This window comes from Panthera leo, chromosome C1 (assembly GCF_018350215.1).
Source record: "Panthera leo isolate Ple1 chromosome C1, P.leo_Ple1_pat1.1, whole genome shotgun sequence".
Classification (NCBI taxonomy): Eukaryota; Metazoa; Chordata; class Mammalia; order Carnivora; family Felidae; genus Panthera; species Panthera leo.
In genome coordinates this window covers 51,002,861-51,017,920 of record NC_056686.1, presented here as the reverse complement: position 1 = coordinate 51,017,920, position 15,060 = coordinate 51,002,861, and the positions used below count along the sequence as shown (strand labels likewise).

The window sequence follows — 15,060 nt, the reverse complement described above, 5'->3', positions numbered from 1 at the left end:
TCCTTATTAATGTAAAGAAGTAATACAGAGAACAGTGGGCTTATTACATCATGATGAAAATGAAAAATTTCCAAAAACTGATATGTATTTAACTATTTTATTTTGAATAGATATCATAAACTGGGAACAGGATTTAATCCTAATACATTAGATAAACAGAAAGAAAGGCAAAAAGGTTTGCCAAAACAGGTCTTTGAATCTGATGAAGCTCCAGATGGCAACAACTACCAGGATGAGCAAGTAATACTTTTATTTTTAAATTATTACAAGAAATTATTTTAAAGTAGTTTATTTTTTAATTTCTTAATTAATATATTTAATGTTTTGCACGACAGGATGATCTTAAAAGACGTTCAATGTCAATAGATGATACTCCAAGGGGTAGCTGGGCCTGCAGTATTTTTGACTTGAAAAATTCGCTTCCTGATGCTCTGCTTCCTAATTTACTTGATCGAACGCCCAATGAAGAAATAGACCGTCAGAATGATGACCAAAGGAAATCAAACCGTCACAAGGAACTCTTTGCTCTGCACCCATCACCAGATGAGGTATAGATGTTTATATATAAAGAAGCAGATGATTATTAAGATAGATATTTTGGGAATATCACATAAAGTATTCTAATAATATAGGGAATAAAACAACTGAAACATAGGTATAACTTCTAGTAAATGAAATATATATATATTATGCTTAATATATAACTTAATATAATTTCTATGAATTGAGCACATTTAGGATCTAACGAGTTCTCTTTGAGGGTAAATTGGTCCTTATTTTCTCTGCTCAGTTGTGAAGACTAAAAGTATTAGATTAATAAAATAAGTTTTTAGAAAATTATAAAGGGTTGACATATGATAAGAATGTTCATTTTAGTATTGCTTGTCAATTTGTAGGAAGAGCCAATAGAACGACTTAGTGTTCCTGATGTGCCCAAAGAGCATTTTGGTCAAAGACTTCTTGTAAAATGTTTATCACTCAAGTGAGTATTTATTTTGTTTACTGTATAGCTTTTATTTTTCAAATAACATTTTGAGTATTAGTATAATAATCCTAGTAGATTTTATGCTTGTATTTGTGCCCTTTTGAGAAGTATTGTTCTTCTATATGTAATTTTAAATGCTACTAAGCATTAAAACTATTGTATGAAGGTAAGCTTTAAGAACATTTTTGCCTCACAGGTGAAGATGACTTTTTGTCACAGCTATATAATTAGTCTTAAAACTTGAACAAAAATTTGCTGAATTTCTTGTGTTTACCAGACACTGTACTTGGCTTGGGGAATATAAAGGCAAAGTATCTTTTCCCTTAAAGACTTGATTATACAAGCCTACATGGTAGGCTTTGTGGGTGTTTTGAAGATTCTGAGTTTCTATATTTTTCTTTATGTAAAAAAGTTAAATGACTTTTGATCTAACGTCATCGAAGTGATAATGTCCTGAATTTATATTCTTCACAAAGTGCTTTATTTTATTTTAATTTATCTATTTTAACTCATCTTGTCTTCAGTGTAATTCTATAAGGTATATATTATTTTCTTCATTTTACAAATGAGGAAATCAAGATTCAAAAGCATTAGCAGAAGTGAACTGACTGGCATGCTCACTGTTTTGCACCCAGTAACTGAAAAAAAAAAACAAAACACCTCGATGCTGTTTTCATTGTATCATGTTAATATTATGGTTAATTACCAGTTCTGACTTAAGAAAAAGGAAGTTTTTTTTTTTTTTTTTTTTTTTTTTATTTATTTTTGGGACAGAGAGAGACAGAGCATGAACGGGGGAGGGGCAGAGAGAGAGGGAGACACAGAATCGGAAACAGGCTCCAGGCTCCGAGCCATCAGCCCAGAGCCTGACGCGGGGCTCGAACTCACGGACCGCGAGATCATGACCTGGCTGAAGTCGGCCGCTTAACCGACTGCACCACCCAGGCGCCCCAAGAAAAAGGAAGTTTTAATACATAGAACTTTCTAAAAGGAGCAACTCATAGGGATAGACCACTTCCGTGTCTGGATAACTTAGGCAGTTTTCTTCCTTTGAAAGCTAAGGCATTATGTATTTAGTTAGATTTATCTAGAAAGTTGTTAGAGCTTTAGTGCATTGAGTCTTTTGAAGATCATATTCTTTTTTTGTTTTTTTATTTGCTTTTTTTGACAGCTTTCTTATGATATAATTTAAATATAAAATTCACCCTTTTAAAGTCAGTGGTTTATTTGTTTTTATTTATTTTAAAAATTTTAATTCCAATATAGTTAACATACAGTATTATATTATCTTCTGGTGTACAATATAGTGATTCAGCAGTTTTGTATATTATTTATTGCTCATCATGATAAGTGTACAGTTAACCCCTTCTCCTATTTCACCCATCCTCCTTCCCTACCCACCTCCCCTCTGGTAACTATCTGTCCTCTGTAGTTAACAGTTTGGTTTCTGGTTTTTTGTTTGTTTTTGTTTTTTTTTAAATTCCACATGTGAGTGAAATCATATGGATTTTCTCTTTCACTGATTGAATTATTTCACTTAGCATTATATTCTCTCTGTTCCTTTCTTCTCTTGCTCACTTCTTTCATGATTTGCTAGCTTTCTTAAGTGATATACTTGGATCCCTAGCTCTTTATTTTTTGCATATCTGTTACTGGGTTTTGATTTGTGGTTACAATTAAGTTTGTGTATAACATCTTATGACTAAGCAGTCTATATTAAGTTGCTTGAGTTTGAACCCATTCTTTACCACCCCCCCCACCTATGTTTATAAAAGGTATCCTACTTTACATCTTTTTATTTTGTGGATCCTTGACTGAGTTTTACAGATATGTTTAATTTTGCTGCTTTTGTGCTTCCTACTTTTCTTATTCCTGCTTATGGTCTTAACTCTCAAAGAATCCCCTTTAAAATTTCTTGTAAGGCTGGTTTAGTGGTCATGAATTCCTTTAACTGTTATTTGTCTGGGAACCTCTTTACTCTCATTCTGTTCTAATGATAGCTGGATAAAGTGTTCTTGGCTGCAGGTTTTTTTCTTTCAGCACTTTGAATATATCTTGCCATTCCCTTTGGCTTGCAAAGTTTCTGCTGAACAATCAGCTGGTAGCCTTATGGAGTTTTCCTAGTATGTATGTAACTTTTCTTTTCTTTTGCTGCTTTTAAAATTCTCTGCTTTATCGCTGCTTTTTGCCATTTTAATTACAATGCGTCTTGGTGTGGACCTCCTTGGGTTGATTTTGTTGGGGGCTCTCTGTGCTTCCTCAATCTGGATTTCTGTTTCCTTCCCCAGATTTGGGAAGTTTTCAGCTATTATTTTTTCAAATAAATTTTCTGCCCCTGTTCCTTTCTCTTCTTCTGGGATTCCTGTAATGCAAATGTTATTATGCTAGATGGTGCTGCTGAGTTCCTTAAGTCTGTCTTCATTTTTTATTATTTTGTTTCCCTCTCTCCTCTTCAGCTTGATTGCTTTCCATTTCTCAGTCCTCTGATCCTCTAATCCAGGTCACTAATCCTTTCCTCTGTTTCCTCTAGTCTCCTATTTATTCCATCTAGTGTCTTTTTAATTTTAGTTACTGAGTTCTTCATCTCTGATTGGTTCTTTTGTATGTTTTCTATCTCTTTGTTATGGGTCTCACTGAGGTCCTCCACTTTTTCTCAAGTTCTGTGAGTATCTTTATGACCATTCCTTTAAATTCTCTGTCAGGCATATGACTTATTTTAGTTTCGTTTAGCTCTCTTTTGTCCTATATCTTTCATTTGTGACAAATTCCTCTGTCTCCTCATTTTGTCTAACTCTCTGTGTCTGTTTCTGTGTGTTAGGAAAGTTGGCTATGTCTCCTGCTCTTTCAAGTAGTGGCCTTAAGAAGAGGTCTTGTAATGCCCTGCAGTGTAGTGTCCCCTGTTCACCAGATCCTGGGTGATTGAGGAGGTCTCCTATGTGTCATTCAGGTGTCTGTCAGGGCTAAGCTGCTTTTGCCTTTAGTTTGTCATCTGTGATGGTTCTCTTTGCCTCTTGTGGACAGGATTTTGTCCCTTTGTTGTTAGTGGGTGAATCTAAGGGCACCTTGGGCTTAAGTTGAGTCAGACCAGGTATTTGCCAGAAATGTAGCAGCACCAAACTGCCGGACACCTTCCATGTTGTCTCCTGAGAAGCTTTTGTTGGTGGACAAGGCCTGCAGTCAGACCAGCTGTCTGCCCCCAGCCCCCTGCTGGGGCCACAGGGGGACTGGTATGTTTGGTTATTTTTCTCTCTTCCCAGGGTAGGAGTCGCTTTATAGTAGTGTTGGCTCCTATCAGGGCTGCTTGCACACTGTCAGGCTTGTGGCACCGCTTTGGATGGGTTCTGCCAAGGGATATTGCAGGGGGCAGGTCTGCAGGAGAATGCAGAGGCATGGTGTGCTCTTAGCAGTTTAGGTGCAGGTGTTGGCAGTATGCTGGTTCCTGCAGATACTTAGGTTGGGGCATCAGGGAGGGAAAAGGCACCCACCAGCTCCTTTGCTCCTGGAGAAGTCTCTCAATGATCCCTGCCCCTCCAGCAATGTTCTGAGATTAGTAAACAAATCTTCCTCCTGAATACACCAGGAATTTTTCAAGGTGATACTTCTGTGCTGTAAAATCTGAGGGACTGTTTGTTGTGCTGTCTCATTAAGAGTGGGAACTCAGTTTCATTTTGCCCTCCTGGCTGATTTTTAAAATTCGAGGTGTTTAGCCTCACTGTAAGAACTCACAAAATTTGGCCTCTCTGATTTAAAAAAAAAAATTAAAAAAAATTTTATTTTGAGAGAGAGAGAGAGAGAGAATGAGCAGGGGAGGGGCAGAGAGAGAAGGAGACACAGAATCTGAAGCAGGCTCCAGGCTCTGAGCTGTCAGCATAGAGCCTGACACAGGGTTCGAACTCACGAACCATGAGATAACCTGAGCTAAAGTCGGATGCTTAACTGACTGAGCCACCCAGGCACCCCTGGCCTCTCTCATTTTCAAAGTCACATGTTATTAGTCTGCCCCCTCTGGGTTCCCTGTGCCGGGGTGCTTAGTGAGAGTCTCATTTTGTTTCTGCATTTACTGTTTCCTTCCCTCCTGTGGATGGTCCTGTGGGTTCATTTAGCTCCTCACCTGCTCTTCCTCCTTCCTTTGATGTGGCCTCTTCTCTACATTTAGCTGTGGAGAGTCTGTTCTGCCAGTCTTTGGGTTGGGTTATTTACACTTATGTGGGTGTTATCTATGGGAAGAGGTGAGCTTAGGGTCTTCCTACTCCACCATCTTCCGTGGAAGTCTAACATCAGTGGTTTTTAGTAAATTCAGAGTTGTACAACTATTGCTGTGACTAATTCTTGAACATATTCATCACCCCAGAGAGAAACTTCATACCTGTATTAGTTTGTTCCAACTACCATAATAAAATACCATAGACTGGGTAGCTTAAACAACAGAAATTTATTTTCTCACAGTGCTGGAGAGTGGAAGTTGAAGTTCAGGGTGTTGGTAGGATTGGTTTCTGATGAGACTTCTCTTCCTGGCTTGTAGATGGCCATCTTCTTCTTGTTCCCCGATATGACCTTTTCTTTGTTCCTGCATGAAGAGAGAAAGTTCTCTGGTGTTTCTTTTTCTTTTTATAAAGACACCAGTCTTTTTGGCTTAGGGTCTCACCCTAATTTTGTCAGTAGTGTGTTTTGGTAGGCCTTGGAGTGATTAAAAATTGCTTTTTTGGAGCGCCGGTGTGGCTCAGTCGGTTAAGCACCTGACTCTTGATTTTGGTTCAGGTCCTGATCTTGCAACTTGTGAGATCAAGTCCTATGTCGGGCTCTCCACTGACAGCGCAGAGCCTGCTTGGGATTCTCTCTCTCCCGCTGTCTTTACCCCTCTCCTGCTCTCTCAAAAGAAATAAGTATTTTAAGAAATTGCCTTTTTAAAAAGTGTTTTTTGAATTCTCAAAATTTCAAATAAATGAGCACTTAACAGTGGGGAAAGAAGCAACCTTTTTTGCCGCTTGGTGCACTTGCATTGAGTATCTGGTGCTCAAATAGTATTTCTTGACAAACTCAAACACGTGTATGTTTGGTTGCCTGGGAGTAGCATAGTATGCGTTTTTTAAGTTTTCATACTGAATGTATGAGAGGTATACATTTAAAAACAGAAAAGAAAAAAAAATACAACCATGGCAGTCCTTTTGTATAATGGAAGAGCCTTTTGAAACATTAAAGAAAAAAATGAAATGATGTATCTCATTTAAAATATTCTTGTCATGCATTAGTAGCTTTTCTTAATGTGAAGCACACTCGTTGTTTCCTCAAGACTTTTAACCTTTGTTCATCATACTAACAATAGGGATCTTTAAATACTGTCCAAGAATATCATAGAGAAAGTTATTATGCATGAATTTTATGGTGCTAAATTACAAAATAGGATACTCATTTTCTGAATAAGCAGTTAACATTTCTCTTATCTTTGATCCATTTTTGCTTATTTTTATCTGAATCTAAAATTTATATGAAAATGCAAAGGGCTGAAAGGAGGCAGGGAAGTTTTGAAGCAGTTTACAAAACAAAATAGGTATTAATACTTAGTATAAAGCTACAGTAAGCTAATTACCTAAGACAGAAGCTAATGAAGACAATATAGCACTGACATACAATTAGAAAATTAGTCCAATGGACTAGGGCTAAAAAATAGACCCATGTGTGTATTTTTGATTTACAATTACAGTGGCACTACAGTAGCCCCCCTCTTCTCCATGTATTCAGTTACCAGTGGTCAACTGCTGTCCAGGCGCAGATGATGATCCTTCTGACTTATCAGAAGATCAGTAATAGCTTAACTCTATGTCACAATGTCTGTGTTATTTACCTCAGTTGATTTCATACGTAGACATTTTATCAGGTCATATCATTGTAAGGAAAAGGAGGATTAATATAATACAGTAAAGTATTTTGAGAGAGAGAGAGAGAGAGACTGCATTCACATATCTTTTATTAAAGTATGTTGTTATAGTTGTTCTGTTTTGTCATTAGTTATTGTTGTTAATCTCTTACTGTGCCTAAAGTATAAATTAAACTTTATCACAGGTAGCGTATGCATTGGAAAAAACATTGTATATATGGGTTTCAGTACTGTCTACAAGGTTTCAGGCATCCATGGGAGGTGTTAGAACATATTTTTTGCAGATAAGGGGAGACAACTATATAGACAGTTGGGAAAGGTAATCTTTTCAATAAATTGGCAGGACAGTTGGATATCTGTGTCTCTCTGTTTCTCTATCTTTCTCTGTCATACAGAGGGAGAAGATGTTTTCAATACATTCACTTGACAAAGCATCTGTATACAGAATGCATAAAGAAGTATAAATAGATGAGGAAAATGCCAAACAAAAAATAGAAACATGGTCCAAAAGAGGGTGTCTGTGTGGTCATAAATAGATGAAGATGCATATTAAAAGTCCAGTGTGATAACAGATACCCACTGAAGTTGCAGAATCAGAAAGAGTGACAGTAACAAGTGTTAGAGAGTTTGTACAGTGGGCTTTGTAGAGGTTGAACCATGTAGACAGTATCACCAAAATTTCTATTCTTTTGGCTTCTGGGTTGGGTTCTGCTAAGAGAGACATCAGCAGAAGTCAGAGGATGGAAGAGAGTGAAATCAGTGGTATTTACTTATATCCTTTTACTCATTCCCTGCTAGGTCATGTTGATTGGTTGCCTTCTCCTCCAAAGGCCAGTGTTTCTGTGAAAGCCCCTTGTATACCTGTTCTTTCTCAGTTTTGGTTTACCACTTCTAAGGTCTCCTTTAGGTCAAGGATTGGTAATGACTCCCTGCTATTGTTGTCTCCAGAGAATTGTACTCTCTCTAGTTGTTTTCCTAAATCTTATCGGAATCTTTGTGAATCCCCCTTCATTCAACTCAACCAAATGCGATTGTGTGTTATCTCCTGTAAAGACTTTGATACTCTCATGACAAAAAAAAAAAATGAACAATGTAGAACAGGGTTTTTATAACCTTGGCACTATTGACATTTTTGTCTGGATAATTCTTTGTTGTCAGAGGCTCTCCTGTACAATGCAGAATGTTTAGCCACAGCCCTGGCCTCTCTACTCACTAAATATCAGTAATATTCTTGCAGTAATGATAACTTAAAATGCTTCCAGACATTGCCAAATGTCCTATTGGGGGAAAAATCATCCTTTATTGAGAATCACTGTTCTAGAGTTTTAGTTAACCTCATGTTACATATTATTCCCTTTTTTAAAATATTTTTAATTAATTCATTTATTTTGAGAGAGAGAGAGAGAGAGCTAGAGTGTGCAGTCGTGGGGGAGGGACAGAAAGAGGTAGAGAGAGAATCCCAAACAGGCTCCATGCTCAGTGTGGAGCCCAACATGGGGTTTGACCTCACAACTGTGAGATCATGACCTGAGTTGAAATGAAGAGTTGGGTATTTGACTGAGTACCCAGGTGCCCCACATATTATTTTATTCAGCAAATAGTTACTAAATGTTTACCGTATGTAAGCCAAGTTCTTGGAAATGAAATTAGACATCTTGATTTAAGCATAGTTATAAAATACATTTTTACATATTCAAATAGTGAAAATTTGTATTTGAGCATTAAAAAGCATGGTTAGATTAATATTTATGACAGGGAAATATACCCATAAAATATGAAGTTGAGAAAGCAGACTACTAAATATACAGTGACACACTTCATTTAAAAAAAAATCCAGTTGGGGCACCTGGGTGGTCCAGTCGGTCAGGCGTCCGACTTCAGCTCGGGTCATGATCTCTCGGCTTGTGGGTTTAAGCCCTGAGCCACGTGTTGGGTTCTGTGCTGACAGCTCAGAGCCTGGAGCCTGCTTTGGATTCTGTGTCTCCCTCTCTCTCTGCTCCTTTCCCACTCACACTCTGTCTCTTTCTCTCAAAAGTAAATAAATGTTAAAAAATAAATCCATTTACCAAGTGCAATTATACATAGACAAAAGTCTAGACGGATAGGCACTGAAACTGTTAATTTTGGTTCTCTCCATGTGGTGGAATTTTGTATGCTCCTGTTTTTCTCTGAAATTTTTAATGTGTTTTCTTAGTTTTTCACATTGAATATATGAAATTACCTAATGGAAGTAGTGGTTGATTTAGACTGAAAGATATACTTGCAAAAGTGTTTCAGAAGGAGGGGTAGCATAGATGGTATAGCACAGATGTAGAAATGTTGAACTAATTGCTTTTTTTCTTAAAGGTTTGAGATTGAAATTGAACCTATTTTTGCAAGTTTGGCTTTATATGATGTCAAGGAAAAGAAAAAGGTAAGATTATATGATTTGAACATAGTCTTTTGTCACATTCCTAGGTTTCAGAAACTTGTTTTCAAGTTGTTTTATAAGTAATAATTTTTTGAGAATTGTTAAACATGATTATTTATTTATTTATTTTTATTAAAGTTTATTTATCGAGAGAGAGAGAGAGAGAGAGAGAGAGAGAGAGAGAGAGAGAATGAGCAGAGGAGAGGCAGAGGGAAAGGGAGAGAGAGAGAATCCCAAGTAGGCTCTGTGCTGACAGCAGAAAGCCCAACTTGGGGCTTGAACTCATGAACTCTGAGATCATAACCTGAGCTAAAACCAAGAGCCAGATGCTTAACTTACTATCCATACAGTTGCCCCTAAATATGGGTCTTTTCAAAAGAAAGTAGAAATTTAATTTATTAAGACTTGTTAAACATATTTTCTTACTATAAAATAGTTTAGTTGATACCCAGTTTTTATTTAATGGAAAGAATTCCAAAAGCAAATAGCAGAAGCAACTTTCTTTAAAATTAAGGAAAAGTTAATACAAGAAAAGCATTTTAGGCAAATAACGTATAAAGGATTAGAATCATAATAAAGTTTTGTTGATGTGATTTAAAAATTCACACTAGCTAAAAAGATCATTTATATATGCTTGAAGTCTTTTATCTTAAATACTGCTTTAGTTTTACCATTGTATCTTTATTATACTTAGGAGTCTTTCAGAGGGCTATCTCATGCAGCATTTTTAAAATAATGTTTATTTTTTGAGAGGGAAAGAGAGAGAGAGAAAGAAAGAGGGCACAAATAGCATAGGGGCAGAGAGAGAGGGACTCAGAGAATCTGAAGGAGACTCCATGCTGTCAGTGCAAAGCCTCAGGTGGGGCTTGAAGCCATGAACTGTGAGATCATGATCTGAGCCAAAATTGGATGCTCAAGTGACCAAGCCACCCAGGAGCCCTCATACAGGATTTCTTAATATTCTAAGCTTAATGTGTGGTAGAAACTAACTACTTTCAGTGACTTCTACTGTCAACATATTATAGATTTCTGCTGTGGAACTCTGCCCCAGCAACTTGTATTTGCTAAATCAAATTCGCTAAAATATTATTTGTATAATTCTTTTAATTCTCAATTTGAGGTAATTCATCTCAATAATTTCTTTGTGTACTTTATTACAGGTTACATTTCTAATCAAAAGAGCTTGGGATAGAGTTCTTTAGAATATATTTCTTGTATATTTCTCAGATAGTTTTGTATATTTCTTTTTGCTTTTATTTAGACATATAAAGATTGGTCAATGAAATATATGATATACAGTATGTTAGTGTAATGTTATAATATCTGTAATATTTTAAGACTGAGTATGCTTGATATTTGCAAAATGTACAGATTTTAAAATTTAATATGTGAATTTTTATTATTTTTTTTAGATTTCAGAAAACTTTTATTTTGACCTTAATTCTGAGCAGATGAAAGGATTATTACGTCCCCATGTACCACCTGCTGCCATTACCACTTTGGCAAGATCAGCTATTTTTTCTATCACTTATCCTTCCCAAGATGTTTTTCTTGTAATAAAGGTAAGAGTAATGTTAAATAAATTAGTTTGTTTGTGTAGTGTCTGTATATTTGTCTCCCTATTAATATCACAAGGTTTTTAAGGGTAAGGATTTTATCTTCATGTATTTTTTTTGTCTTAAAACTTCTTAACACAATACTGGATGTAGACTGTAGTCTACCTAAAAAAAACTACCTAAGTTTTTTTTTTTTTTTTTTTGAGTGGGAACTCTATTAGGGTTCTCCAGAGAAACAGATCAGTAGGCTGGAAATACACACACATGTATGTACACACATACAGGTAGAGATTGATTGATTTTAAGGAATTGGCTTGTGTGATTGTGGGGGCTGGCAAATTTGAAATGTGTAGGGCAGGTTGGCAGGCTGGAATTCAGGTAAGAGTTGGTATTGTAGTCTTGAGTCTGAATTGGGCAGCAGACTGGAGACTCAGGCAGGGTTTCTGTGTTGCAGTCTTGAAAATTACTTCTTTGGGAAATTTCCATCTTTGGTCTCAAGGCCTTCACCTGATTGGATGAGGCACACTCACATTGTGGAGAGGGTAGTCTGCCTTACTCTACTGATTTAAATGCTGATCACCTCTAAAAAATCCCTTTACAGCAACATCTAGGTAGGTTTGATCAAATAACTGGGCATTATAGCCTACCCAAGTTGGCATATAAAATTAAGTATCATAGGAGCTTTATTATGATGTTATCACTCAGTTTCTAAATTATATAAATACTAATATCTAAATCATTGAGGTCACGGAACATTATGATTTGACTGTCCTCCAATTAAGAATAAGGATTACAAACATAGGGAAGAATAAAAAACGAGGCCAACTGTAAAACAGACTCTTAACTATAGAGAACATACTAAGGGTTGCTGGAGGGGAGTTGGACTGAGGGATGGGTTAAATGGGTGACAGGTATTAAGAAGGGCAGTTACTGTGATAAGCACGGGGTGTTTTATATAAGTGATGAATCTCTAAATTCCACTCCTGAAGCTAATATTATCCTATGTATTAAGTGACTGACATTTAAATTAAAAATTTGAAATAAACAAAGCAAAATAAACACAAAAACTGAATAAGGATTATGAATTCTAAAATCTGAATATTATGAAGCTGCTTACCTTAAGTTGAGGAATAATTTACTATAACTTGACTTTGACTTGAAAGAAGCTTAAAATATATTCATTAATCATTTTATCTTTATTTATATAAAATTATAAAAGGTAATGAATTTTACAATAAGGTTATAAAGTGGATTGTCACGGAATGAATCCTGTTTACCCACAGGAATAATGTCCTAATTTGTCGACACATTCCCATTGAATTCAGCTTAAAATAGATCTTAGCTACAATGAATCCTACAAGCACAGATTTAGCAGCAGTGGTCTTCAGAAACTCAGAATAAAGTTCTAAATATTAATACAGTTGAGAAATACTGTATATACACTACCTTTACATGGGAAAATAGTACATTTTCATAAAAATAGAACATATTTAAGGAAACGAGATGAAAAGATACAGCTGATGGTTCGAATATTGACTGCATGAAAATGAGATTATTTAGTGACAAGATTTGGTTGAGAGTGAACAGTTTAGATAGGATTAAGGATAAGAAACATTGTAAATGTTCAATATGAGTAAATAGGGAGATAAATCAATGTACATTCATATGATGGGATACTATGGCAAATAAAACCACTATTTGGAAGAAATTTTTTTTTTTAATGTTTATTTATTTTTGAGACAGAGAGAGACAGAGCATAAACGGGGGAGGGTCAGAGAGAGGGAGACACAGAATCTGAAACAGGCTCTAGGCTCTGAGCTGTCAGCACAGAGCCTGACGCGGGGCTCGAACTCACGGACCGCGAGATCATGACCTGAGCCGAAGTCGGCCGCTTAAGTGACTGAGCCACCCAGGCGCCCCTGGAAGAAATTTTAATGATATAGAAACGCATGTGTGATATAATATTCAGTGAAAAATAAGTCTGGCACAAAACTCTCTATGGAATGATTTCAATTGTGTAGAATATATATGTACATAAAAATATGTATATACATAGAAAATGACTTCCCTGTAATTTCAAAAAAATGAACAAGTTAAAATATTATTAAAAATCCAAGTTGTCTGGTGGTCAGTTGATGTAGGTTGTACTCTCCTCGAGGTGGCTGTGCTCCTGAAACCGTCTTTTGGTTGGTTGGGGCTCATTTGATTCAGCTGGAGCTGTACTTCTTTGTGTATTGCTTTTCTAGCAGGCTAGCTTGGTTTATTCTCATGGTAATTGCAGAAATGCCAAAGAGCAGACCCCCCTGCACAGGCACTTTTCAAGCCCTTGGTTGCATCACACAGGCTAACATTGTATTGGCCAAGACAAATCATATGACAGAACACAAAAGCAAGAAGTTAGGATATATACTTGGTGTCTTTATTCAGAGGAATTCCAGTGTCAGGGAGCAGTGAGGGGGGTAAAGGAAGGGTGAAGAATTGGGGCTATTAAGTGCAATCTATCACTGTCTGAGATACGGGAATTCTGGCTCAGCCAGGATTAGGTCTTCCTTGCTCATTTTTGTGTCCTGTTTATTAGCATACTTTCTGGTAAATAGGTGAAGGGGTAATATCATTGTGTTTGGATTATTGTTTATGGAAGACTGACATTTTAGAGAACAAAAACAAAGCTCTTTGAAAGAAACCCACAAATAGATGAAGAAAAACGTGGGTTACAATAAGGTAATGATAACAAAATAAGCTTAATTTAATTTAATTTTTTATTGAGGTGTGACATAATTACAGAAAATACACAAAAGTCATAAATATATGATTTAATGAATTATCCCCAAATAAATGCATTATGTTACCACCCACCCATGTTAAGAAACAAAACGTTACTAGAATCCCAGAAACTGCCCATGTACCATTCACCGCTCCTTTTTTTTTCCCCTCAAAATTTTTGCTTGTTTTTGAACACTATGTTAATAGGATCCAACATTATATATATTTTGTGACTTGCTACATGATTGTGTGATTATACTGCTGTATGCAACAGTTTTAAGTTCATTTACATTGCTGGAACTCCTGGGTGGCTCAGTTGGTTAAGCGTCCGACTTCGGCTCAGGTAATGATCTCAAAGTTCATGGGTTTGAACCCCATGTCGGGCTCTGTGCTGACAGCTCGGAGCCTGCAGCCTGCTTCAGATTCTGTGTCTCCTTCTGTCTCTCTGTCCCTCTGTCTGCTCATGCTCTGTCTCTTTCTCTCAGAAATAAATAAACATTAAAAGATAATAAAAATAAAATTCTTTACATTGTTGTTTAGTATTGTATGAATATATCATAATTCATTTTACTGATGATAGACATTTTGGTTAATTTAATTTCGTGGTTTTTATCAGAAATTCTGTAAATATTTGCATTCCATGAGGATAGACATATGCATACATTTGTATTTAGTTTATTCTTGGGAGTAGAATTGCTAAGTCACAGAATATTTGTATGTCAGATTTGGTAGATGTTATCAAATAAATGTTTTCAGTCTCTGTGACAGTTGCATTCCCACCAGCAGTGAATAAGAGTTTCAGCTAGTCATACTTGATATTTATCAGTTTTTTTAAAAATTGAAGTATAAAATATGTACAATGAGATATTTACAAATCTGGAGTAAACAGCTTGGTGAATTCTTCCATGTGTATTTGCCTGTGTAATCACTCTTGAGCTCAAGTCATAGAATATTTCCATTGCGTTATTACTCTGGAGGGTTCTTGTGTTTCTCTTTCTAGTGACTACCCCTGCCCTTCTAGATAACTAGTATTCTAACTTCTGTCACCATTGTTAGCTTTTCTTCTTCTTGAAGTTCATATGAAAGGAAGCATAACAATGAGTCTTCTGTGCCTGGCTTCTTTCACTCAATATAATGGCTGTGAGAGTCCTCCATAGGAGGAGAGCCACCCAGGTGCCCCTAGAGCCTTTTTTGGTTCCACTGGTCTATTTGTCTTTTCTTGGTACCACTACTATACTGTTTTCATTATTGTAGCTTTATAATAAGTGGTGTATTTTTTTTCCAGCTTGACTTTTTACATTTTTGTGTAAATTTTTACTTGTCAGCCTCTTCAACCCCTCAGTATAGGCATGCTCTCTCTTTCTCTCAAGAAATAATGTACTGAGATGTTGACTGGCATTGCATTAAATATATAGATCAATTTGAGAAAGTTGACATCTTTAAACTATTGTTTTTCAGTCAATGAACATGA

General features: G+C 36.2%; 1 protein-coding gene across 8 annotated transcripts in view; it reads left to right on the top strand.

Moving 5' to 3' along the window:
* DOCK7 (dedicator of cytokinesis 7) overlaps positions 1 to 15,060 on the top strand; it is a 229,138-nt gene that overhangs the window by 41,053 nt on the left and 173,025 nt on the right. For all 8 annotated transcript variants that reach the window (XM_042951975.1, XM_042951973.1, XM_042951972.1 and 5 more), the window contains exons 5-9: positions 111 to 240; positions 336 to 548; positions 897 to 982; positions 9,207 to 9,273; positions 10,683 to 10,832. In XM_042951975.1, the coding sequence (XP_042807909.1) occupies positions 111 to 240; positions 336 to 548; positions 897 to 982; positions 9,207 to 9,273; positions 10,683 to 10,832 (646 nt within the window). The remainder of the gene's footprint in view (positions 1 to 110; positions 241 to 335; positions 549 to 896; positions 983 to 9,206; positions 9,274 to 10,682; positions 10,833 to 15,060) is intronic.